The 26,462-nt window shown below is 45.7% G+C and overlaps 1 protein-coding gene across 2 annotated transcripts in view; it reads right to left on the bottom strand.

The window, feature by feature from the left end:
* si:ch211-236l14.4 (SITS-binding protein) overlaps nucleotides 1-26,462 on the bottom strand; it is a 155,334-nt gene that overhangs the window by 65,397 nt on the left and 63,475 nt on the right. For both annotated transcript variants that reach the window (XM_059975361.1, XM_059975360.1), the window contains exon 5: nucleotides 15,059-15,229. In XM_059975361.1, the coding sequence (XP_059831344.1) occupies nucleotides 15,059-15,229 (171 nt within the window). The remainder of the gene's footprint in view (nucleotides 1-15,058; nucleotides 15,230-26,462) is intronic.

Here is a 26,462-nt window from a genome sequence, read left to right as displayed (position 1 = left end):
TGTACACAGTGTGTCACTCTACAAATCACCAGCGACCCCTGTACACAGAGTGTCACTCTACAAATCACCAGCGACCCCTGTACACAGAGTGTCACTCTACAAATCACCAGTGACCCCTGTACACAGAGTGTCACTCGATAAATTCATCAGGGACCACTGTGAACAGAGCGCCACTTCCAAAATTTGCTCTGATTTCAGAGTGGCTGAAAGAGAAATGGTCAGTGTTGTTACAGTGTAATTAAAGGCAAAGCACAACAAGTTTATACAGCTTTAACTGCTGAGCAAGCACTTGATTATGATACTGTGAAACTGCACATATTGAAGGCGTATGAGTTAGTTCCAAAGGCATATAGAGAAAGACTCAGAAATTTGAAGAAATCTGTGGAAAAAACTTATGTGGAATTTACCTATGATAAAGCTGTGTGTTTTGAGAGATGGGTTTCCTCTAAAAATGTAAATGGGGACTATAATAAATTGAAAGAGCTGATTGTAATGGAGGAATTTAAAAGGAGCATCCCTGTTGAAGTAAAGACATACTTAAATGAGAGAGACATTGCTACATTGCAGGTCTCTACTAAATTAGCTGATGAGTATGCTTTAATCCATAAGAATAAATTTCCTCAGGGCAGAACTTTTAAAAGGAAAAATAACACAGAGGCTCAAGGTAAACCAGAAATTAAATCATAAGTTAGTGAGAAAGGTAAGGAGGAAGGAAAACCTGTGAAGGAAAGACAGTTTGGTCCCATTTGTAATTATTGTAAGAAACCTGGTCATGTAATAGCTAACTGTTTCCAATTGAGAAAGAAGGAAGCAGTCCCAGATGCTTGTGTGCAACATACTGAAACACCTGTAAATCCACAGGGTTTGATAAACACAAATGAAGTTTTGTTAGACTCTGACCAAGTTAGGAAGGGATATGATCATTTTATAACTGAAGGGTTTGTATCCTTGAAAGAAGGATCTACTCCGGTGTCAATAAAAATCCTTAGGGATACTGAAGCTTCTCAATCACTGATGTTAGACAGTAGATGAGTCTGACACTGGTGAAGTAAAGTATATACGAGGTGTTGGGAGTGACCTTATGCCTGTACATTTGCATGAAGTAAATTTAAAGTCAGGGTTAGTTACAGGACTTGTTAAAGTAGGACTACAACCTAGCTTACCTGTGAAGGATATTTCTTTATTGTTAGGTAATGACTTGGCAGGTGGACAAGTTTTCCCTGAAGTGCATTTGACAATAGAGTCAGAGGAACCACGGATGGATTCTAACAGATTCTTCCTGAGTTGTAACTCGAGCTATGGCTAAAAAGATTGATGTGCAGAATGAGAATGCTACCCATGACTGTTCAACTCAGGATTCGAGTTTTGAGGATGTGTCAGAAACTTTCTTATCTTCGTTTGAACAAGATTCTTGGAGTAAGTCTGACCATGAAGATTTGTCTCTGTCTCAGAAGGAAATGATAGCAGAGCAGAGTAGAGACCCTGAGATTATCAAATTAAAAGAACAAGCTCTACCAGATGGTGAAATTGATAAGGTGTCAGTAGGATATTATTTTGAGAAAGGAGTGTTGATGAGGAAGTAGAGATCGCCTACAATTCCTGCAAGTGATGAACGGAATATTGTTCACCAGATAGTTGTTCCTAAAGTTTATCGAAATGAGATTTTAACCTTAGCCCATAGTGTGCCCTTGGGTGGACATCAAGAGGTAAGGAAAACTGTGGACAAGATTTTAAAACATTTTTACTGGCCTGGTTTGAGAAAAGATGTAGCGTCATTTTGCAGAACGTGTCATACTTACCAAATTAAGTTACCTAATCAAGTTACTCCAGTGGCTCCACTGCAACCTATTCCAGCATTCAGTGAACCATTTTCTAAAATTATTATAGATTGTGTAGGTCCATTACCAAAAACAAAAACTGGTTACTGCTGACTATCATGTGCACTGTGTCTAGGTTTCCAGAGGCAGTAACACTTAGGAATATAACAACTAAAACTGTAACAAAGGCTGTTATAAAAGTCTTTACTTATTTTGTGTTGCCTAAGGAAACACAATCTGATCAAGGTAGTAATTTATGTCTGGATTGTTTTAACAGATAATTTATAAATTGGGAGCTAAGCAAATCACTTCATCTGCATACCATCCAGGATCGCAAGGTGCCTTGGAGAGGCTTCATTCTACCCTCAAGACTATGATTAGGACGTATTGTGTGGAAAATTAAAATGATTGGGATGAGGGTATACACTTACTTCTATTTAAAGTAAGAGAGTCAGTACAGGAATCATTAGGTTTCAGTCCATTTGAACTTATATTTGGGCATAGCGTTAGAGGACCTTTAGCCTTATTAAAAAAACAATGGATTAATAAAGAGGTACACACTAATTTGTTTTAAAATTATGTTTTAAAACTATGTTTTAAAATTTAAGGACAGATTACATAAAGCTTGTAGCTTAGCCAGGGAAAATTTAAAATTGGCTTTGGAGAAAATGAAAACCTGGTATGATAAAGAAGCTAGAATGAGGACGTTTAAACCTGGAGATAAGGCGCTGGCTCTTTACCCAGTGCAAACAAATCCTTTACAAGCTAAATTTCATGGTCCTTATGAAATTGTGTCTAAAATCAATTATGTGGATTATGTGATAAAAACTCCAGATCATAGAAGGCCAACTCAACTTTGCCATATAAATATGGTAAAACCATATTATGAGAAACAGTCTGCTACTGTGACTGTTGTGGTCAATAATACCGAAAGTGAATTTGAAAAGGCCACCTTAGTTCTGTTGTAAGTCCGGACTTGGTTAAGGAAATACATTAAACTCCAATTTAGTAATGAAAGGTTTAATGTTACAGGAGTACAATATTTTGATAACTCATATTAAAGGTAAAGATAATGTGATTGTTGATTGTCTATCTTGTAGAATGTATGATGTAATTGTTTTTATGGAGTGATATTTTAACCTTTGTAACTCTCCTGTGTAATTTGGAAGATGCTGTATGATAATACTATGTATATTGCGTATGTTGTATATTTTATACATTTGTCTTTTTCTTCTGTAAATAGTTAATTGTTAAAGTCTTGTTCATAATGGACCAATTTTTTTTTTGGAGGGAGGTGTTACTTACCCATGGGTATCTTGTGCCTGTCACATGACCATGATGTAATTGAGGCTATGCTGGGCATGATGTAATGTCTTGTGATGGTGGTGTGACGTAATTTTCCCGCCAGTGAGAAGTCACGTGATAGTTTTTTTCAACAGGGTATAAAAGGAGAACCCCTCCCTGTGACACGGGTCAACTCGTGGTTGAATTCATCAGTGACTCCGTTTTGCTGCATATTTGATCTTATGACGCAGTTTCATTTTAAAAGTGGAGTTTTAATTTCTACTGTAAGAATTGTTGTTCTGGCAGTTCTGAAAATCACTGCCAGTTAAAGCCCAGTCGGAGAGTGAAGATTTATCGAAGTTCCGGAAGCTGAAGGATTGAGGAAAGTTGATGTTGGTGGAAAACAGGTTCGACCTTTATTTAACCTTCATGCGAGGAGTTAGTAACCCATTTCCGAGATAGTTCCTGCATTGTGAAAGCAGAAAGAGCTGGACACAGCATTTCACCAAGGAAAAGGTCAGTGCCTTTAAGCCGTTCTATTTTCTTCATCGTAAATTCTTCGGGCAAGGCATATTTGGGCTGCGATCAGCAGTAACACCACGAAAGAGAATTTATTACTCCAAGGACATTCTCTCCTAACTGACTGTGTAAATCATTTGAAATTTTGCATTACTACTTCTGTTTTTGCATTATCGCTTTATGAACTGTTCAAGCCGCCAAATAGCAGCCAACTTCCGGTTAAGTTTGTCAGTTGTTTACTTTTGGGTTTTTTTTTAGCAGTCTTTAATAAATGTTTTATTTGTTATTAAAAAACCTGTCTCAATTATATATTCATTGTTGCTGGATCATAACACAGTCTATAAATTCACCAGGGACCCCTGAACACAGAGTGTCACTCCAGAAATTCATCAGCGATCCCGGTATACAGTGTGTCACTCTACAAATGCACCAGGGACCCCTGTACACAGAGCGTTGCTATACATATTCTAACATTCATTGAAAGAGTGATTTCGACCTGTACAAAGAGTGTCACTATACAGATTCACCCAGGACCCCTGAACACAAAGTATCACTATATATATTCTGATCGTAAGTGAAAGAGTGATTTGGACCTGTACACACAGTGTCACTATACAAATTCACCAGGAACCCCCATCACAGAGTGTCACTCAACAACTAGGTACCCCCGTACATAGTGTGTCACTATAGACATTTACCATTGACCCCTTCACACAAAGTATCACTGTATAAATTCATGAGGGACCCCTGTACACTATACATATTCTGATGGTCAGGGAAAGAGTGATTTGGACCTGTACACAGAGTGTCACTCCACAAATTTCACTAAGGACCCCTGTACACAGTGTGTCACTCCACAAATTTCATTAAGTACCCCATACACAGAGTATCACTATACAAATTCACAAGAAACACCTGGACACAGAGTGTCACTCTAGAAAGTCTCCAGGGGCCCCTGTACAGAGAGTGACGCCATAAAAATTCACCAGGGATGTTTGTACACAGAGCGTCACTCCACAAATTCACCAGGGACCCCTGTACACAGAGTGGCACTAGACATATTCTAGCAGTCAGTAGAAGAGTGATTTGGACCTGTACACAGAGTGCCACTCTACAAATTCACCAGGAAACCCTGTGAACTGAATGTCACTCTACAAATCCAAAAGGGACACTTGTACACAGAGAGTAACTCTACAAATTCACCAGGGACCCCTGTACACAGTGTGTCACTCTACAAATTCACCAAGGACACCTGTACACAAAGTGTCCCTTCACAAATTCACCAAGGACACCTGTACACAAAGTGTCCCTTCACAAATTCAGCAGGGACCCCTGCACACAGAGTGTCACAGTACAAATTCACCAAGGACACCTGTACACAAAGTGTCCCTTCACAAATTCACCAAGGACCCCTGCACACAAAGTGTCCCTTCACAAATTCAGCAGGGACCCCTGCACACAGAGTGTCACAGTACAAATTCACCAAGGACACCTGTACACAAAGTGTCCCTTCACAAATTCACCAAGGACCCCTGCACACAAAGTGTCCCTTCACAAATTCAGCAGGGACCCCTGCACACAGAGTGTCACAGTACAAATTCACCAAGGACACCTGTACACAAAGTGTCCCTTCACAAATTCACCAAGGACCCCTGCACACAAAGTGTCCCTTCACAAATTCAGCAGGGACCCCTGCACACAGAGTGTCACAGTACAAATTCACCAAGGACACCTGTACACAAAGTGTCCCTTCACAAATTCACCAAGGACACCTGTACACAAAGTGTCCCTTCACAAATTCACCAAGGACACCTGTACACAAAGTGTCCCTTCACAAATTCACCAAGGACACCTGTACACAAAGTGTCCCTTCACAAATTCAGCAGGGACCCCTGCACACAGAGTGTCACAGTACAAATTCACCAAAGACTCCTGTACACAAAGTGTCCCTTCACAAATTCACCGAGGACACCTGTACACAAAGTGTCCCTTCACAAATTCAGCAGGGACCCCTGTACACGGAATGTCACTCTATTCACCAAGGACACCTGAACACAGAGCATCACTATACATATTTGATCAGTCAATGAAAGAGTAATTTGGACCTGTACAGAGTTCCCCTATAATAATTCACCACGGAACCCTGTAAACAGAGTGTCACTCCACAAATTCATCAAAGACCGCTGCACACAGTGTGTCACTCTACAAATTCACCAGGGACACCTGTACACAGAGCGTCACTGTACATATTCTAGCAGTCAGTGAAAGAGTGATTTTGACCTGTACAAAGAGGGTCACAAATTCACCAGAGACCCCTATACACACAGTGTAGTGCTCAAAATTCACCAGGGACCCCTGCAGACAGATTGTCACTCCACACATTCACACATGTACACAGTGAGTCACTCTAGAAATTCACCAGAGACCATTATACATTGAGTGTCACTCTCTAAATTCACCAGGCACAACTGTACACAGAGTATCACTCCACAAATTCACTAGGGACCCCTCTACACACTGTATCACTATATAAATTCACCAGAGACCCCTATGCACTTAGTGTTTCTCTACAAATTCCCCAGAGACCCCTGTATACAAAGCATCATGATACATATTCTAACAGTCAATGAAAGAGTGATTTAGACATGTATACAGTGTGTCACTCTACAAATTCACCAGGAACCACGTACAGAGAGCGTCACTTTACATATTCTGACAGTCCGTGAGAATGACTTGGATGGGTACACAAAGTGTCACTATACAAATTCACCATGGTCCCCTGTACACAGACTGTCACTCTATAAATTCACTAGGCACCCCTGTACACAGTGCATCACCATATATATTCTAACAGTCAATGAAAGAGTGATTTGCAATTGTATACAGAGTGTTATGAATGAGGAGCAACTCTGATGGGCAGAAGGGTGCAAAGTCGCCCCCCCCTTTTTGAGAATCACAAAATCGCTACTATTTCGGGTCTGATACCAAGGAAATGAGAGAGAGACAACACAGAGATACACAAAAGTAGAATGTCTCCTCTTAACAAAAGCGGCACGGAACCACCAATTACTGCTATTGTCTCTTGGAGAAGGATTATGTATTGAGTACTGTTCTATTCATTGAAACTCCTCAGGGGGCAACCAGAGTGGTCTGGTTGATCGGTTGCATCATCCCAACCTGATTGACACCCGAGACACCGTGAGTGGGGATAAAAGTAAGGTCTGGGGAACACCCCTCAGACGCACCAGGAGAGACGCTACGAGACTGGTGGGGGCTTGTGTGTGTGTCCACCCTTGCCTGGGTGATGAGCCCTCCACGGAATGGTCTAGCTAAAGGATGGAGGTGTCATAAGTGAATGGCCACAACAACCCAACGACGGATCAAGATCGTAAAGGTAAGTCGGCAAGTCAATAGCTGTTACTCTCTCTCTCTCACTCTCTCTCTCTCTCTCCAACAATTGCAACACAGCAACCAACAACTACTGCAGCCTGCATGAACTGAACTGAACTTTATATTTCCATCGGACAATTCATTATCCCCTAGACAACGATGGAGCTCATTTCTTATTGATTATTATTATACCCGCACTTTTAGGTTTAGTATTGATGATGTATATTATCTGTATATTTGCATTGATATTATTTTTGTGTATTTTTACTAATAAATACTGTTAAAAATAGTATCACCAGACTCCAACAGATACTCCTATCTTTTCTGGTAAGATACCCAGTTACGGGGTTCGTAACAAGAGTGTCCCTATACAAATTTAGCAGGGATCCCTATACACAGTGTGACACTCTACAAATTCACCAGCTTCCCCTGTATAAAGAGTATCACTCCACAAATTCACCAGGGACCACTCTATACACTGTATCACTATAGAAATTCACCACAGACCTCTATGCACTTAGTGTTACTCTACAAATTCCCTAGGGACCCCTGTACACAAAGCATCACTATACATAGTCTAACAGTCAATGAAAGAGTGATTTGTATGTGTATACAGAGTGTCACTGTACAAATTCACCAGGGACCCCTACACACGGAGTATCACTCTACAAATTCACCAGGGATCTCTATACACAGTGTGTCACTCTACAAATTCACCAGCTTCCCCTGTACACAGAATGTCACTCCACAAATTCACCAGGGTTTCCTGTGCACACAGTGTAATGCTCAAAATTCACCAGGGACCCCTATGCACTTAATGTCACTCTACAAATTCACCAGGGACACCTGTACACAGTGTGTCGCTCTACAAATACACCAAGTTCCTCTCTCCATGTATTACTCTACAAATTCACCAGGGACCGATCTACACAGATTGTCACTCCCAAAATTCACCATGGACCCCTGTAGACAGATTGTCACTCCATAAATTCACCAGGGATTACTGCACACAGTCTGTCACTCTACAAATTCACCAGAGACCCCTGTACACTGTACACAGAGTGTCACACTACAAATTCAAAACCGACCCCCCCCCCCCGTACACAGACCATCACAAAACAAATGCACTAGAAAGCCCTGTACATAGAGTGTCACCATACAAATTCACGAGGCAAGCCTGAAAACAGAGTTTCTCTGAACAAATTCATGAGGGGGACCTGTAGACAGAGTGTCACTATACATAATTACCAGGGACCCCTGTATACAGAGTGTACTCCACAAATTCAGCAAGGACACCAGTGCACAGTGTGTCACTGCACAAATTCACCAGGGACAGCTGTACACCAAGTGACACTCTACAAATTCATCACAGACCCTTATACAGCTTGTGTCATTCTACAGATTCACCAGGAACCCCTGCACACAGAGTGCCACTATACAAATTCACCAGGGATCTCTGTACACAGCGTGTCACTCCACAAATTCACCAGGGTCCCCTTCACACACAGTGTAATGCTCAAAATTCACCAGGGACCCCTGTAGACAGATTGTCACTCCACACATTCACCAGAGACCTCTGTACAAAGTGTGTCAGTCTCAAAATTCACCAAAGACTCCTATACATAGTGTTACAATCCAAATTCACCAAAGACAACTGCAGAGTATCACTCCATGAATTCACTAGGGACCACTCTATACACTGTATCACTATACAAATTCACCAGAGACCCCTATGCACCTAGTGTTACTCTACAAATTCCCCAGGGACCCCTGTATACAAAGCATCACTAACAGTCAATGAAAGAGTGATTTGTATGTGTATACAGAGTGTCACTGTACAAATTCACCAGGGACCCCTATACACAGTGTGTCACTCCACAAATTCACCAGGAGACCCTGTACACAGACTGTCACTCTACAAATTCACCAGGGACCCCTGTACACAGAGCATCATCATACAAATTCTAACATTCAGTGAAGGAGTGATTTTGACCTATACAAAGGGTGTCACTATAAAAATTCACCAGGCACCCCTGTACACACTGCATCGCTACATATATTCTAACAGTCAATGAAAGAGTGATTTGTACATATATACAGAGTGTCACTATACAAATTCACCAGGGACCCTGACACAGAGTATCACTCTACAAATTGACCAGGGATCCCTATACACTGTGTGTCACTCTCCAAATTCACCAAAGACAACTGCACAGAGTATCAGTCCACGAATTCACTAGGGACCCCTCTACACACTATACAAATTCACCAGTGTCCCTCCACAAATTCAGCAGGGACCCCTGTAAATGGAGTGTCACTCTACCAATTCACCAGGGACACCTGTACACAAAAGGGACACTCCACAAATTCACCAAGGATGCGTGTAGAGAGAGTTTCACTGCACATTTCACCTGGGACACCTGTACACAGTGTTTCAATATACAAATTCACCACTATACACAGAGAGTCACTCTACAACTTTACCAGAGACCCCTGTACACAGAGTGTCACACTACAAATTCCAAACAGACCCCCCCCCCCGTACACAGACCATCACAAAGCAAGTGCACTAGAAAGCCCTGTACTATACTGTACTGTAAGTGTCACTATACAAATTAACAAGGCAAGCCTGAGAACAGAGTTTCACTAAACAAATTCATGAGGGACACCTGTAGACAGATTGTCACTATACATATTCTAACATTCAGTGAAAGAGTAAGTTAGACTTGTAAACAGAGTGTCACTCCACAAATTCATGCGGGACCCTTGTACTCAGTGTGTCACTCCACAAACTCACCAGGGTCCCCTGTACGCAGAGTTTCACTCCATAAATTCACCAGGGACCCCTGCACACAGATAGTCACTATATGTATTCTAACATTCAGTGAAAGAGTAAGTTAGACCTGTAAACAGAGTGCCACTATACAAATTCACCAGAGACCCCTGTATACAGTGTGTCACTCTACAAATTCCCCAGGAACCAAGTAGATAGAATGTCACTTTACAAATTCACCAGAGACCCCTGTATACAGTGTGTCACTCTACAAATTCCCCAGGAACCAAGTAGATAGAATGTCACTTTACAAATTCACCAGAGACCCCTGCGCATGGAGTGTTACTCTACAAATTCTACAGCAGCACGGTGAAAGTGACAGGGAGAAAACAGTCTGTGGAAGGAACAGGGAACAGTGGAAATACTCAGCAAACAGACAGCATTGTATGAGATGGTATGAAAGGTAACTTTCTGGATTAATAAACTTTCATCAGACTCTGCTGCACCTGATAAAAGCATTGACCTTAAAAGTTTTCTCTCAAAGACTGGCTGACTGATATACTGCGGGTTTGAAGCATTTTCTTTCTGTATTTCTGATTTTCCCCGGCCTCGATATCTTGCTTGAACAAGTAGGGTTTGATTGGAATTATTATGGAAGAAAATGAAGATGCTGTAGTCAGCATTCCAGGATTGATTTAAACATATGCACAGCCCTCTTTGCTACTTAAGTAATGTGCCTTACTCATTTCAACCCACCAGAGGGCAGCTCCCTTACATCTAGCCTAAACCTGATTCTCTGACACGAATGGTCAAAATAGATGCTCAAGTGGTGTAGGATTACTGATAGATAGATAGATACTGTGCCTGACCTCACACCTCACACAGCCGGCATTGATCTCTTCGGGGCAGGTACTGAATTGGTTAGATACAGAGTAAACAAAACGCGCAGTAAAACCTCTTTAATCTGGCACACTTGAGACCTTGGTGATGTCAGACTGGCTGGTGATTTTAAAGAAATGTTATATACCAGAATTATTCATTTTAAAGTGAACCCAAAGGGAACATGGGAAACAAGCTTCAAGTAAGTTTAAAGGGAGCATGAGAAACTGATTGCAGGTGACTTTGAGAGGAGCACAGCAAACAGACTCAGGTGAGTTAAAAGAGTACACAGGAACAGGGCCTTGACAACAGATAATAAGTGGCGAAGTAGACCATTCAGTCCTTCGAGCCTTTACCGCCATTCTGAGATCATGGCTGATCATCTATTATCAAAACCCAGTTCCTGCCTTGTCCCCATATCCCTTGATTCCCCTATCCATAAGATGACCTAGACAAGTGGAAGGGAATTGTGGAACCAAGGCTTTGGTAAGTGGACAGAGTGTGGAAGCCTTGGGGAGCAAGCAGTGTGAGTAGACAGCCATTGGCGAGTGTACAGGGAGGGTGGGGACCGCGGTCCTCGGTGAGTGGATGGAGGGGGTTAGACTGCGGTCTCCGGTGAGCGGGCAGGGAGGACAGGGAGTGGGGTAACTGATGAGTGGGCAGGGAGGGCGGGGACCGGGGTAACTGATGAGTGGGCAGGGAGGGCAGGGACCGGGGTAACTGATGAGTGGGCAGGGAGGGCAGGGACTGCAGTTCCTGGTGAATGGACAGGGAGTGGACAGAGAGTATGGAAACCAGATCTCTGGTGACTGGATGGGAAGAGCAGCAAACACAAGCTTGGACAGGTGCATTTGTCCAGTTTGTCTCATTCCTTTCTTTCACTTGAACCAGTTGCTGAACTCATCGGGATTTCTGAACAGTCTTGTAGCAAATTACCAGAGTTTTACTGTACATTTGTTAGCTCTCAGTAGGAGGGAAAACAGAGAGAGGGTCTCACCTAGCTTAAGGAGACTAGAACCAGGCGTAAAATCTCAAAATATGAGACAGCTTGTTTAAGGCTATGAAGAGAAATTTCTTCAATATGTTAAGAACCCTTGGATTTCTCTATCCCAGAGGACTGTGGAGGCCCATTATATTCACTTAAAACAGAGTTTGATAGATTTCTGTATATTGAGGCAAACAAGAGATATATTAAGGTAACAGATCAGCCATGATCTTCAAAGTGATGGTTACAAATCAGAACACTGCAGGTGCTGTAAATGTAACATGTAAACATACACATTGGAAATGCTCGTCAGGATAGAGAGCATCTGCCAAAAGAGAGGATTAACATTTCTGCTCAAAGATCCTGAAGGCCTAGAAGCTGATGTCCCAGACCAGAGCAAGGGGCTCTATATGGTTAGAACTTACCTGCTGCTGGACCCCATAGAATCTTCTGTGCGTAAGTTATCTTACTCAGCATTCTGGCCTTCATTTTATGCAAGGTCTGCCTCTCCAATCTGCACCAAGTGGGTGAGGTCAGGCCTCATTGTTCGAGTGTGAAGGTCTTTAGTATGATAACAAATGATATTATCTGGTCCTAAATTTTGTGATTCTGTGGTAGTGGGAATCTCAGGAGAAAAACAAAATGGAATACCTGCGCTGCACATCTGTCTGATCATGACTCAGAGTCATAGTGCATCAAGATAGATCCTTCAGCTGCCTGAGTCCATGCTGCCCACCAACCACCTATCTGCATTATTGTCCCCACATTCCCATCAACTCCCCTACACACTATGGGCAATTTACAGTGGACAAATACCCTACCAGCTTGCAGATCTTTGGACAGGTGGCGGAAGCCACAACACCTGGAGGTAACCCACCTGTTCATCCATGGAAAAGACTCGCAGACTCCACAAAGAATAGAGCCAGTGCTATAAGGCAGCCATTCTACTCAAGGTGCAGAGAATGAAGCCTTGTCCTTACCAGTCACATGCATCATTGCAGATGGGTATTGTTCTCCAGTTGACTGTTTAATTGCCCCCAAGACTTCTTGTCAAAATAGCGTCAGCATACAACGCTCCCTTGGTTGACATCTTCCAGGTAGCAAATGAAAATAGCTTTTACATCTGTTTTTCACCTTAAATGTGTTTCTGGGACTGGTAGAGCCTGTGATTTACAGTTTGAGTAACCAGCGCTTATTGCTGGCTCTGAGAGGATTCTGGGAAGCGAGTGCGTACTCGGACAGCCTCGATGTGAAGAAACTTCGAGACAGAGCGCAAGCCAATGTTTGACTCCATTCTGCTGTTTAAAGCATCCATTAATCAAGGGAGACTGAGACATCGAGGCGAGTGAGAGCTTCAGCACCAACCACCTGCTTGCTGCAGGAGAAGGAGCCTGTAAGTGGCCTATCACCGTGTGGCTTGCTGTGGTAGGCAGGAAGGCCTCTCCGCCTCATGTGGTGTCCCTCATTTCGATGAATGTCGGTGATATTGTAGGATGGTGTCGTGGTTCTGCATTTATGGATTGGACTATTTTTCAGACTTATGGTTTTTGTATTCTGGGTTTTTTTTAAATCGCCCATTCCTTTTCCATTTTGTTGTTGAGAGGAGGGTGTTTGGGGGTTGATGTTCTGTTTGTTTATTGAGCTGGGCGGGGCAGGTTGTTTTCCTGTTCCGTTTTATGTGGGGGAGGGTGTTTGGGTGGGCAGTTGATGATCAGGGTACCAATCTATTTTCTACAGGTGGAGGTGATGTTTCTTTCTGAATTACTGTCATATTCTTTCTTTGTTTTGTGGCTATCTGGAGAAGACAAATTTCACAGTTGTATACAGATGTATGCTTTGATAATAAATGAAGCTTTGAATCTTTGACTAAAGATTAGATATGGAAAGCTTGCCAGACTTTGATCTATCACATGCTTTTATGCTGATTAGTATGGCTGTGACCCTGCTTTCATCAGATTAGAACCTCATTTTTAAGTATGCCTAATACTACTGCCTGTTGAAACAGGAATCATTCTTGGCTCAATGGTGACAACAAAGTTGCTGGGGTGGGTGAATACTGAGTCACGAGGTTACAGTTTGTGATGCTGTACTTCACTGCTTCCACTGGCAGTCCATAATACCTCATGGATGACCAGTTTTGAGCTGCCATATCTGTCCTCAAGTCTATTCCACAAGTGTCCTTAATATGAAGATGTGACTTTCTCTCTCCTTCTCTTAATGACACCATCAACAGAAGTAACTATCACTGCTAGGTGCTGAGGACAAAGTCAAGTGGGATTTATTAGTTCACTCACTACTTGTGACAAACCCAAAATGGCATTGTATCCTTCAGGACTTTCTCATCAAAGTCCCCTGAATACATTTTGCTTCTCCCCAGTATTGTTGAACAAGACTGAGCACTGATTTGTCAGCTAAGAGAAGATGACAGCTGGTATCAGAAGCAGTATTCTTTCCCCTTGTTTGGCCTCTTGCCATAAAGGAATTCCTCGAATCTGGAGTCAATGCTGAGGAATTCCAAGGCTACATCCTCCTGCCTGCATTCTATCATAGCAGCCTCTTGCCCTTGTCTGTTGCCCAGACACGCTGTAGTGAGGGGTGGTCCCATTAGAGGGCTCTTTATGTAGAAGTCCTCCCTTTTACATAGAGAACTTCAGCGAGAGAGCAATCAAGCTTATGCAACAGGATTTTAAACAGGGTCACAGATTCCCAGGCTGCTTATAATTCCTGCACACTGGATGTGTCTGTGGAATGCAGGAGGTTTTAGTCAGAGTATTTGAAAGAGTTGCTTATCAGCTTGTAGCTTCACTTCAGTTCCAGGTTCATGATCACCTGATGCAGAGAGGGTTGGCCAGGAGGATCTCCTTGATAGTTTACTACTGGGCATCCCTAAGATGGCCATTCACAGGTCCAGGCAGAGGGTGGGCTGTCAGAGAATTTATCCATGCTACTACCTCTCTCTTCGGAGGCTGCATTTTGTGCTCAGATGAGGGAGTTGTGGTATTCCTTGAAGATCTTCTGAAATCTTTGGGCAGGGGTTGGAGTCCACTCTGACAGGATGGATAACATTTTAACTGTTTTAACAAAAGCAAAGACAAAAAAACAATTCAAAAGGGAGTTTGAGGAATGGAATGGCTATAGGGTGGAGTTGCCTTTTCGTAACCGGAATAAAGACTGAATGCTCCCTAAAATGACCTTTCTATTTCCTACCAGCAATCCTAAAACTTGGTGGTGCATTCACATTGGCCTCAACTTATTCAAAGTATCACCTAACGAACAGATGGAGCTTTATTGCTGAAACGTGAACTTCGGCCAGTGGGCTGAAGTTAAACTACATGGAAAGATAACAATGACCAGGTAGAACAAAACATTTAATGAAGCAAAGACGGTGCTGTAAATAAAACCAGAACATGCCTGAGATCCATTTGCTGCTGATGAAAGAGAGAGCCAGAAATTCTCTCGCCCTTCTTGTAGGGTACTCTGGAAGTGGTAGGAATCGATGCTCATGAAAGGAGAGAGAGTGATGGACAACCTTAGCTGACGTAGGGCACGGAATCTGTTCTGCAAGTGAAGTGATTCATATGCCTGCAAACAGAAAACATCAATTCAGACTAAAAGCAGACTTTAACAATTTAAACACATGGGTAAATTGGAACAAGCTGAAGAAACAGTCCAGTGACTCCTCCCCCCCATCTGCAATCTCACAAATACAACACTGTTGCTGCAACTTTATCACATTTCAGAAAAACAATGGGGAGGGGAGGGGAAAAGAGAGTCCCTCAGCAGTGCTCACACTCTTAATAATGTCCTTCTATCAATACCACCCTCCACTGGCAATTCCAATATAACAGTTCCGCATTGCACTCCCCAACAGTCCAATGTGCCCTCAGTACTATTCCTGTGACCGTCCAGCCCTCCTGTAGCCTTTATCAGTCTAGCATTCCTTCGACGGTGCCCCTGTAACAATGCAGTACTTCCTCAGCACAGTCCCACTGACAGTCCAGCAATAATTCAACGCTGCCCACCCACACTCCCATATTCCCTCAGCACTCCACTCTATCAGCTCAGGATGCTCCAAGCTCTGGTCTTCCAACTATCCTGTGCTCTCTTAGTACTCCTGTACTGACAATCCTGCAATCATTAAGTACCATCCATCCCTCAGTAGTCCAGCAGTTTTTCAGCTCCACCTCCCCAACCATCCAACACTCCTTCAGCAATGCCCTTCTGTCAATTCAACACGCTCTCAGTATTGTTACTCCAACAGTTGACTGTTCCCTCAGCACTTTCTCTCCAGCAGCACAGTACTCCCTCAAACAGTTGACAGTTGAATGTTACTTCAGTGACATGCTTCCAACACTTACTCAGTGTAACCCTTCTGATAGGCCACCACCCTTCCAACAGGCCACCACCCTTCCAACAGGCCACCACCCTTCCAACAGGCCAGTATTTCCCAGCACAACGTCAACATCTGATCACCTCACCTTCAACCAATTAGTGCTCTTTCAGGACTGCTTCTCTGACAGTCCTTTACTCCCTCGGGGCTGTTGCTTTGAAAACCTAGCATACCCTCAGTGATATATCTCCAGCTATCCAGCACTCCTTCAGAATTTCCCTTGGCCTTCACTCCAATAATCCAATTGTCATTTTGAGTTTAGAAGAATGAGGTGATTAATTTGTAAAATATAATATTCGTATCAGGAATAAAAAGAAGATGCAGAGTTGAAATTTTCCTGCCTGGAATGTCCAGAGTTAGGAATCACATCCTCAAAATAAGGAACACACACAAAATGCTAGTGGAACACAGCAGGCCAGGTAGCATCTATAGGAAGAAGTACAGTCGACATTTCGGGCCCAGACCCTTTGTCAGAACGAAGGGTCCTGTGTCCTGACGAAGGGTCTTGGACCAAAATGTCGACTGTACTTCTTCCTATAGATGCTACCTGGCCTGCTGTGTTCCACCAGCATTTTGTATGTGTTGCTTGAATTTCCAGCATCTGCAGATTTCCTCATGTTTGTGTTCTCAATATAAGGAATTAGCCAATAAATTTCATATCCCACCGAGTAATGGATCTTAGGAATTCAGGATCTGGAATTCCATGAGAGGCTCAGTCACTGAGTATATTGATGAAGGCGATTGAAAGATTTCTAGATTTTACGGGGATGAATGGAAACAGGATTAGCTCAGGAATGTGGCACTGAAGTAAAAGATAAGTCTCATTATTATTGAATGGCAGTGCAGGCATGAGGGGCCATATGGCCTCTTCCTATTCCTTCTGTGTTAATGCAATGCCCTTTTTTTTTGCTACCACCCTAACAGCGGAGAGCTTCTGTACTGTTTTCTTAGTGTCGGCTTGAGCTGACTCGATGGATCAAATGTTTTCCGTTTAAGTGTGAGATACTGCTGAGTGTGAGGCTGGCAACATGCCTGCATATGTGAAGCTCTACACTAATCACAGCCAACAACTTCATAAGGTATGGGGAAGGGTCAGGAGGGAGAGGGGAGAAATGCAGTCTCTGATGCTTCTGGAACCAAAACAAATTCAGAAGGTGATTAGCTGTTTGCAATTTACAACAGCATCCAACTGTTCTGTCCAACAACTCCCCTCCGTCCACTGGTATGCGAACACAGCTGACGGTAAAAGGGCATCACACCCAAGGAATAATGAGTACACCATTCAGCTCTGCCCCTCTGTTAATTGGGATCATGATTAATCATTAACCTCACATTCCTGCCCTAGTTCCCTAACTCTTGTTTTGCCGGCATAACAAAAATACCGAAAAGGGAAGGGTTACATTGTCTGCCTTTCAGTTGCGATGGATCACAAGTATCAGATAATCTTTTGCCTGACAGACATACAGACAAAGAGATACTCCAGAAATTTACTTTCTGCATTACTTCCATTGCATCCCCATACCACCAAACCCCTCTCCCTTTAAGATCATGTGTAGCTCAGACAAGGCACTCAGACAAGGGGAATTGGTTTCAAAGCCATTCTGCAGGGTTGGGACCAAGTTCAGGAATAAAAGCACTCTTGTGAAGAATAGTTCATTACTGGCTGGAATAAGTCCTGGGAACTTCAGAATAAATAAGAAAAATGAGTGTGTTTTCCCTCCCGCTGAAAATCTTCCCTTCTTCAACCCCTGTTGATTTTTAATAATAAAGCACTGGGGATCCTTACAAATAATCTTTTGGTTAAAACAGTGCCAAGATGAAGTTTCTGTCAAAGTCATAGCTTGAAATTATTTGTTTTTGTTTCTTTGTTAAGGTTTGTAGGGATGGCTTCGGGGACAGAGGGGGAAATTAGGACTTGGGCAGGGGATATGGAGCAATTAGAGGACAGGCTGGAGTCTAAGTTCCAAGGCAAGTGATGTGGATGTGGTCAGAGGTTGGGCCAGCTGACTAGCAAGGACAAGAGCAAGTGCTCCCCCAGGTCAGCAAGTCATCGGCTGATTCTGAAATCGGGTTCCACGTGAACAAGAGGCACAAGAGACAGTGAATTCCCAGGCACATGAAGCAGCAAAACCAGTTCCAGGCCTAGTATTCAGGTCCCATCATCTGTGAGTCCAGAGTTCAAACCCTGGAGTTAGGGTCCTCATTTGTCATCATCAGCAAGTCCAGGGTCAATACTGAAGATTAAAGCCAGAAGGTCAATTGGAAGTCCAGAGAACAATGGCAAGTGCAGAAGTCGAGGCCGCATGCTGGAGGCAAGACTATGAAGTTCTGTAAGTCCACTGGAGAAGTCGAAGGCCCGATGTCTGCGAATCCATGAGTCTGCTAGAGACTAAAGATGGTCTAGGGTTAGAGGACTGTGCATGTGCGTGGATGGGTGTGAGGAATGGTACTTATTTTGCTGTTGTTCTGTTTTATTGTATTCTGTCTTGCCTTGCCTGGCATGATGGATATCCTACATTGGTGCCCAAAGGTGTGGCAACGCATGCAGGCTGCCCCATTTACATCCTTGGGTGTATTGGCTGTTAACGCAAATGACATAGTTGAACATACATTTTGATATTCATGTGATAAATAAATCTGAGTCCAGAATGAGATCTCCTGTGAAGTGGCAAACCCTTCATCTGTGCCTTGTGTATTTGGTCTTTGCAGCCCTCCTCTGCACTGACATTAGCTGAGAACATAGCACTGTTGCCTAGAGGTAGGTACCAGTGTGTTCTCTCAGTCACAGGCTCTGAGAAATGAAGGTGAGAAAGTCTGGAGGATGGGGGAAGGGGGATCCAGGCAGTATCAGAAACAGTCAGGGAATCTACTACAAGGCTAAGTCAGCATTCAGCATGCTAAACATTCCCAAGCTGCTCGAAATGTTACCAGGAATGGACTTGGGCAAAAAGCCACTTCGGTGAGTGGCCAGGCCTATGCGTCAGCACACAGTTGCCCAAGGCTGGAAGGCTCACGGCTCAGAACAGACGTTTGTAGACTCGGCTGCCGTGATTATTGTACATAGCAAGTTACATGAGCCCATCTGTTCCAAAGCTCACATTCATGTTAGGGAGACCAGTCCACGTCGGAAAATCATCAGCCAGCCAAAGGAGCTTATATAGGTCTCTCTTTGACTGTCTGTTGAAATTGGGCCAGATTGCTTAGAAGCACAGATACTTTGAGCTGCTCCCAGGCAGTCACTAATGTTATATGAGACAACAGTCCTGACACTAACACCGATCTTTTCCATCCATCCAGCACTCAAATTTCTCTCTCTCCATGTACCAGCCCCCTCCTGACCCCTTCCTGGATTACCCCATCCCGATTGTACTTGCTACCACCTCTCAGCTAGCAGTGGTGTAGGCAGATTCAGTTACTGCCACTGACAGTGTAAGGATTGGAAAATAGTCTCTCAAGGAGCCCAAGTCCAAGGGTGGAGTCAAAGCTGTTCACTGCTCCATCACGTACTCCTTTAAGCCCTGGCTCTGTTCCAACACTTTAAATAGAGTGTGCCATGGATCCCAGTGAAACACCTACAGTCCAGTGCCTGTAAATCTGTTCTCAATCTATAGGTTCAGGATAGGCCAGGCATGGGCAAACTACGGCCCGCGGGCCATATGCGGCCCGTTAAGCTTTTTAATCCGGCCCACAGAACTTGATGAAATTATATTAATAAACCTTGTTAACATTTTTTCCCCGCAATTCTGGCGTTTTCCCAATAGATGACGCACTCTATATACATTTGTGGCGACCCATTTCCTGGCACATCCGAACCGGCTCACAATTAGCCAGCATTCCGGCTAAGGGAGCTAGCCTGCAGGGATTTGCGAGCACAGAGCTTTGGAGCCTCTGCGCCACGGGGGGGGGGGGGGGGGCAGGTTGAGGGAGGCTTAAAAGTGAGGCTGGGGATTTCGAATAAAGTTTTTTTCTTCGACTGCAGTTACTGACTCCGTGTCGTAACTTTAGCACTGCATGTAGCACACCGCTACACATTGACCTTTGTTGAGGTGCAGTGTATTACTCCACATTTGCGCTTTACTCTTTGTTCGGCTCGACCTATTTGTGTGAACAGGCGTTCAGCGTCATGAACATCAACAAAGCCAGCCACAGATCCAAGTTAACTGACCAACACCTCAGATCCATCCTGAGAATCGCCACAACAAAACTAAATCCAGACTTTGATGCGCTGGCTAAAAAGGGAGACCAACAACACTGTTCCCACTGAAATTAAAAATAAGTTTCTTCGTTGTGTTATGTAAAAAATGCATTTGAAAATATTTTTTTCAATAAGCCTTACATGTTACATGTCATTTCTGTTAAGTGATGGACATGAGTAGTGCGCAGGTGCACGTACGTTCTCAAAATAAAAAAATACGCTCCAGATCAAATAACGCGCTCCGCATACTGGCGCGCTGTCACTGTTCTGTCCTTGTGCTGGTCATTGTTGAGTTTTGGCACAGGGGACAATTGAATAAGAAGGAGCAGGACAAGTAGACCTGCATCTCCTACCGTTTTTGAAATAAAGACAGGCAGGAGGAGAGTGATGATGATAATATCTTGAAGGATAACAGAATTTTCAGTGCTTTAAAATAATAACTGTTACTATTTAAAAAAGCTGTATTTTATTAATTTAATTTTCAGTGTTTTAAAAGTCATTTCAATAAATAGCTAAATACCATGGGACTTCAAAGACAGATATTTTGTTGTAATGCATTTGTTCATTTTCAATTGAAATTAAAGCACATGTTTTCTACATATCCCATGATATTTCATTTTCTCTTATGAGGTGTATTACCAAAACACTCCGTCCATCTGCTCCTGGTCCGGCCCCCCTGTCAAATTTTAGAACCCTTTGTGGCCCTCAAGTCAAAAAGTTTGCCCACCCCGGGGATAGACTGTGGGTGTAGCCTGTCTGATTATTAGAAAAAGTGCTCACTGAGATCAGTGCAGACCTTCAGTAATCCTCATTGCTCCATGTTCACAAGACCTGTGATAAGTGCAGCTTCCCGGTCGTTGTTGCTGCAGTTACCGCAACGCAGACCGCTGACACCAGAATCTGGCACAAAAACACACTGCTTTAAGAGCTCACAAACAAGAGAAAATCTGCAGATGCTGGAAACTTGAGCAACATAAACAAGATATGCTGGAGGAACTCAGCAGGCCAGGCAACATCTATAAAAAAAGAGTACAGTCGACGTTTCAGGCCGAGACCTTTCGGCAGGACTGGAAAAAAAGATGTAGCGGTGTGCTACAAGCAGCGCTGAAATAACGACACGGAGTCGGCGAGCTGCAGTTCCCACACGCGGGCTTTTCCCCTTGCTGTTGAAGCAGGCTTGGTGCCCTCTTTGGGACCAGCCTCAATGCCGGTGCGCGCCACTTTGTGATCCAGTTTGAGTGCACTAGGAAGTGGGTCGCCACATAATCCCCCCCCCCACCCCCGGAACCGGCGATACACCCTCCCAATGTCCACAGTCTGGGTCGGACTGTTTGGGAGGTCTGCCTCTGCACCGCGGTGCCGGGATCCCAACCAGCTGCGCCAAGTCCACATGGGCCGGTTTGAGTCTGTCCACCATGAAAGCTTCCTCTTTCCCCCCAATGTCCAGCACGAATGTGGACCTGTTGTTTCTGATCACCGTAAACGGCCCCTCGTAGGGCTGCTGTAGCGGTGCCTGATGTCCGCCCCGTTGTACAAAAATGAACTTACAGTTTTGCAGGTCTTTGGGTACGCAGGTCGGGTTCTGCCCATGCTGCGAAGTGGGTATGGGGGCCAGGTTACTGAGCCTCTCGCGTAGTCTGCCCAGGACTGCTGCGGTTCTTTATCTTGCCCCCTTGGCGCTGGTATGAACTCTCCTGGGACGACCAGGGGTGCGCTGTACACCAACTCAGCCAACGAGGTGTGCAGATCTTCTTTGGGTACCGTGCAGATTTGGGGGCAGGACCCAGGGAAGCTCGTCCACCCAGTTAGGCCCCTTGAGGCGGGCCATGAGAGCTGACTTCAGGTGACGGTGGTAACACACCACTGTGTGATTAATGTGTTCGACTGTGGGTGGTAGGCAGTTGTGTGGTGCAGCTGTGTCCCCAAAAGGCTGGCCATAGCTGACCACAGGCTGGAGGTGAACTGGGCGCCTCTGTCGGAGGTAATGTGGGCCGGTACACCAAAGCGAGATACCCAGGTGGCAATCAGTGCCTGGGCGCAAGATTCGGAGGTGGTGTCAGTGAGCGGGACCGCCTCTGGCCATCTTGTGAACCGGTCCACAATAGTCAGGAGGTGCTGCGCTCCTCATGACACTGGCAGGGGGCCCACGATATCCACACGAATGTGGTTGAAACGCCGGTGGGTGGGGTGGAACTGCTGCGGCAGGGCTTTGGTGTGCCGCTGCACCTTGGCTGTTTGGCAGTGCACGTTTTGGCCCATTCACTGATCTGCTTGCGGAGTCTGTGCCAAACAAACCTGTTGGCCAAGTTTGCGCTAAGTTGTGAATGGAGTCGAAAACGCGCCACCGCCAGCGCTTCATAGTCTACCCCCTGGGACAGGGCTTAGATGTTAGGGCGGGAGAGGGCATCCGCCACAACATTGTCCTTTCCCGAGACATGCCGGACATCCGTCGTGTATTCAGAGATGTAGGACAGATGTCGCTGCTGGCGGGATGACCAGGGGTCGGATGCTTTCGTGAACGCAAAGGTAAGAGGTTTGTGGTCCGTGAACGCATTGAAAGGCCTACCTTCTAAGAAGTACTTGAAATGCCAGATTGCCAGGTATAACGCCAACAGTTCCTGGTCGAAAGCACTGTATTTGAGCTCGTAGGTGTTTGCTGAAAAATGCCAGGGGTTGCCAGCGACCCTCGATGAGTTGCTCCAGTACCCCACCGACTGCCATGTTAGATGCGTCCACTGTGAGGGCAGTAGGGACATCCGTTCTGGGGTGCACTAGCATCACGGCGTTTGCTAAGGCTTCTTTGATTTTAATGAAAATGGCAGCGGATTCCTCATCCCAGGTAATGTCCTTGCCCTTACCCGACATCAGGACGAACAGGGGGCGCATGGTTCGGGCAGCTGAAGGGAGGAAGTGGTGGTAGAAACTCACCATACCCATGAATTCCTGAAGGCCTTTGATTGTGTTGGGTCGGGGGAAATGACAGACCGCGTCTACCTTAGCGGGCAGCGGGGTTGCCCCGTCTTTAGTAATCCTGTGGCCTAGGAAGTCGATGGTGTCAAGCCCAAACTGGCATTTGGCCAGGTTGATTGTCAGGCCGTATTCACTCAGTCGGGCGTAGAGTTGACGGAGGTGGGACAGATGCTCCTGACGACTGCTGCTGGCTATGAGGATGTCATCCAAATAGATGAAAGCGAAGTCCAGGTCGCGTCCCACCGCGTCCATTAACCGCTGAAACGTCTGTGCGGCATGCTTTAGGCCGAACGGCATGCGGAGGAACTTGAAAAGGCCAAAAGGGGTGATAAGTGCTGTTTTGGCGACATCGTCCAGATGCATCGGGATCTGATGGTATCCCCAGACGAGGTCTACCTTGGAGAAGATCCATGCACCGTGCAGGTTTGCTGCAAAGTCCTGAATGTGCGGCACAGGGTAGTGGTCTGGTGTTGTAGCCTCATTCAGCCAGCGGTAGTCGCCGCATGGTCTCCAGCCCCCTGTTGCTTTGGGCACCATGTGCAGGGGGGAGGCCCATGGGCTGTCGTACCGCCGTGTGATCCCCAATTCCTCCATCCTCATGAACTCCTCCTTCGCCAGTCGGAGCTTGTCCGGGGGAAGCCTTTGAGCATGGGCGTGGAGGGGTGGTCCTTGTGTCGGGATGTGGTGCTGTACGCCGTGTCTGGGCATGGCTGCCATGAACTGCGGTGCCAGAACTGATGGGAAATCTGCCAGGACTCTGGTGAAGTCGTTGTCGGACAGCGTGATGGAGTCTAGGTGTGGGGCCAGCAACTGGGCTTCACCCAGGGAGAACGTTTGAAAAGACTCGGCGTGGACCAGTCTCCTCCTTGGCAGGTCGACCAGTAGGCTGTGAGCTCGTAAAAACTCCGCCCCCAGGAGCGGTTGAGCTACGGCGGCCAGTGTGAAGTCCCACGTGAACCGGCTGGAGCCGAACTGTAGCCACACCGTACAGCTGCCATTCGCGGCCCTCAGGGTGGGACCCGGTTCTCTGTTGCGGGTGTCATAACTCGTCGGAGGTAAGACGCTGATCTCGGCTCTGGTGTCGACCAAAAAGCATTATCCTGACCGCTTGTCCCAGACGTACAAGAGGCTATCCCGATGGCCAGCCGCCGTAGCCATCAGTGGCGGCTGGCCCTGGCATTTCCCGGGAACTTGCAGGGCGGGCTACAGCGGCGGGCTTCTGTGCCCCACCGCTGGTGGTAGAAGCACCATTGTTCGTTGGCCTCCTCACCCCTGCCTCTGGAGTTAGCAGGCTCTGAGGCCGGGCCTGGTCTGGTTTGCTGCTGGTGATCTGTGCGATGGATGCCCCACTCTCCTTCTTGGCTTTCCACAGCACGTCTGCCCGGGCCACCACCTTCTGGGGGTCACTGAAATCCGCGTCGGACAGCAGCAGGCGTATGTCCTTGGGCAGCTGCTTCAGGAATGCCTGCTCAAACATAAGGCAGGGCTTGTGACCTTCGGCCAGGGAGAGCATCTCGTTCATCAAAGCCAATGGTGGCCTGTCCCCCAAACCATCCAGGTGCAGTAAGCGGGCAGCTCGCTCGCGCCATGAGAGTCCGAAAGTCCTTATGAACAGGGCTTTGAATTCCGTGTATTTGCCGTCCACAGACTGTATGAACTCCTCAACCTGGGCCGCTGTTTCCTGGTCGAGGGAGCTCACCACGTAGTAGTAACGTGTGGCATCTGAGGTTATCTGCTGAATGTGGAATTGGGCTTCTGCTTGCTGGAGCCATAGGTGAGGTCACAGCGTCCAGAAGCTTGGCAGTTTTAATGAAACTGCATGAACAGATGCGGAGTCGTTCATCTTTGGCCCAAATATTGTTTGGGTCGTCGGGGTCACCAATTGTAGCGGCGTGCTACACGCAGCACTGAAATAATGACACGGAGTTGGCGAGCTGCAGTTGCAAAAAGAGATTTATTCAACTTCGCAGCCTCGCTTTAAAGCCTTCCTGATCCTGCCCTCCCCGGGCGGGAATGCTGTAGGGGGCGCGTATTCACAGTCCTGTCCCGCGCGCGGGCTTTTCCCCTTGCTGGTGAAGCAGGCTTGGCGCCCTCTTTGGGACCGGCCTCAATGCCGGCGCGCTACTTTGAGCCGGTTCGAGTGCGCCGCCACAAGGAGTAGATTTAAAAGGTGGGAGAGGGGAGAGGGAAACACAAGGTGATAGGTGACACCTGAAAGGGGAGAGGGTGAAGGCTGAAGTAAAGAGCTGGGAAGTTGATTGGTGAAAGAGATACAGGGCTGGAGAAAGGGGAGTCCAATAGGAGAGAATAGAAGGCCATGGAAGAAAGAAAAGTGGGAAGGAGCACCAGAGGGAGACAATGGACAAGCAAGGAGACAAGGTGAGAGAGAGAAAAGGGGATGGGGAATGGTGAAGGTGGGGGGGATGACCAGAAGTTTGAGCAATCAACGTTCATGCCCTCAGTTTGGAGACTACCCAGACGGAATATAAGGTGTTGTTCCTCCAACCTGAGTGTGGCCTCATCTCAACAGTAGAGGAGGCCATTGATAAATGTATCAGAATGCAAATGGGAAATGGAATTAAAATGGGTGGCAACTGGGAGATTCCGCTTCTGGCAGATGGAGTGTAGGTGCTCAGCGAAGTGGTCTCCCAATCTACGTTGGGTCTCACTGATATACAGGAGGGCATATCAGGAGCACCAGACACAGTATATGACCCCAACAGACTCACGGGTGAAGAGTCACCTCCCTTGGAAATTGGGGCCCTGAAGGACAAGAGAAATCCTATCCCTGATAGGGTGGCAGGAGGATGGGGTAAGGGCAGACCTGCGTGAAATAGAAGAGATATGATTGAGGGCAGTGTTGGTGGTGGATGAAGGGAAGCCTTTTTCCTTGATAAATGAGGACATCTTCTTTGTTCTAGAATGAAAAGCCTCATTCTGAGGGCAGATGCAGCAGAGACAGAAGAATTGAGAGAAGGGATGGCGTTTTTTCAAGTAACAGGTTGGACAGAGGTATAGTCCATGTAGCTGTGAGAGTCCGTGGGTTTATAATAGACTTCAATAGATAAGCTGTCTCCAGAGATAGAGAGAGTGAGATCAAGAAAGGAGAGAGAGATGTTGGAAATAAACAAGGTAAATTTAAGGGTAGGGTGGAAGTTAAAGTCAACATTGATGAAGTGAATGAGCCCAGCAAGGGTGCAGGAAGCAGTCATTGATGTCCCATAGGAAAAGTGGGGGACAGACTCCAGTGTAGGCTTGGA

The sequence above is a fragment of the Hypanus sabinus genome, chromosome 7 (assembly GCF_030144855.1).
Source record: "Hypanus sabinus isolate sHypSab1 chromosome 7, sHypSab1.hap1, whole genome shotgun sequence".
Taxonomy (NCBI): domain Eukaryota; kingdom Metazoa; phylum Chordata; class Chondrichthyes; order Myliobatiformes; family Dasyatidae; genus Hypanus; species Hypanus sabinus.
This window is presented reverse-complemented; position numbering and strand designations above follow the sequence as displayed.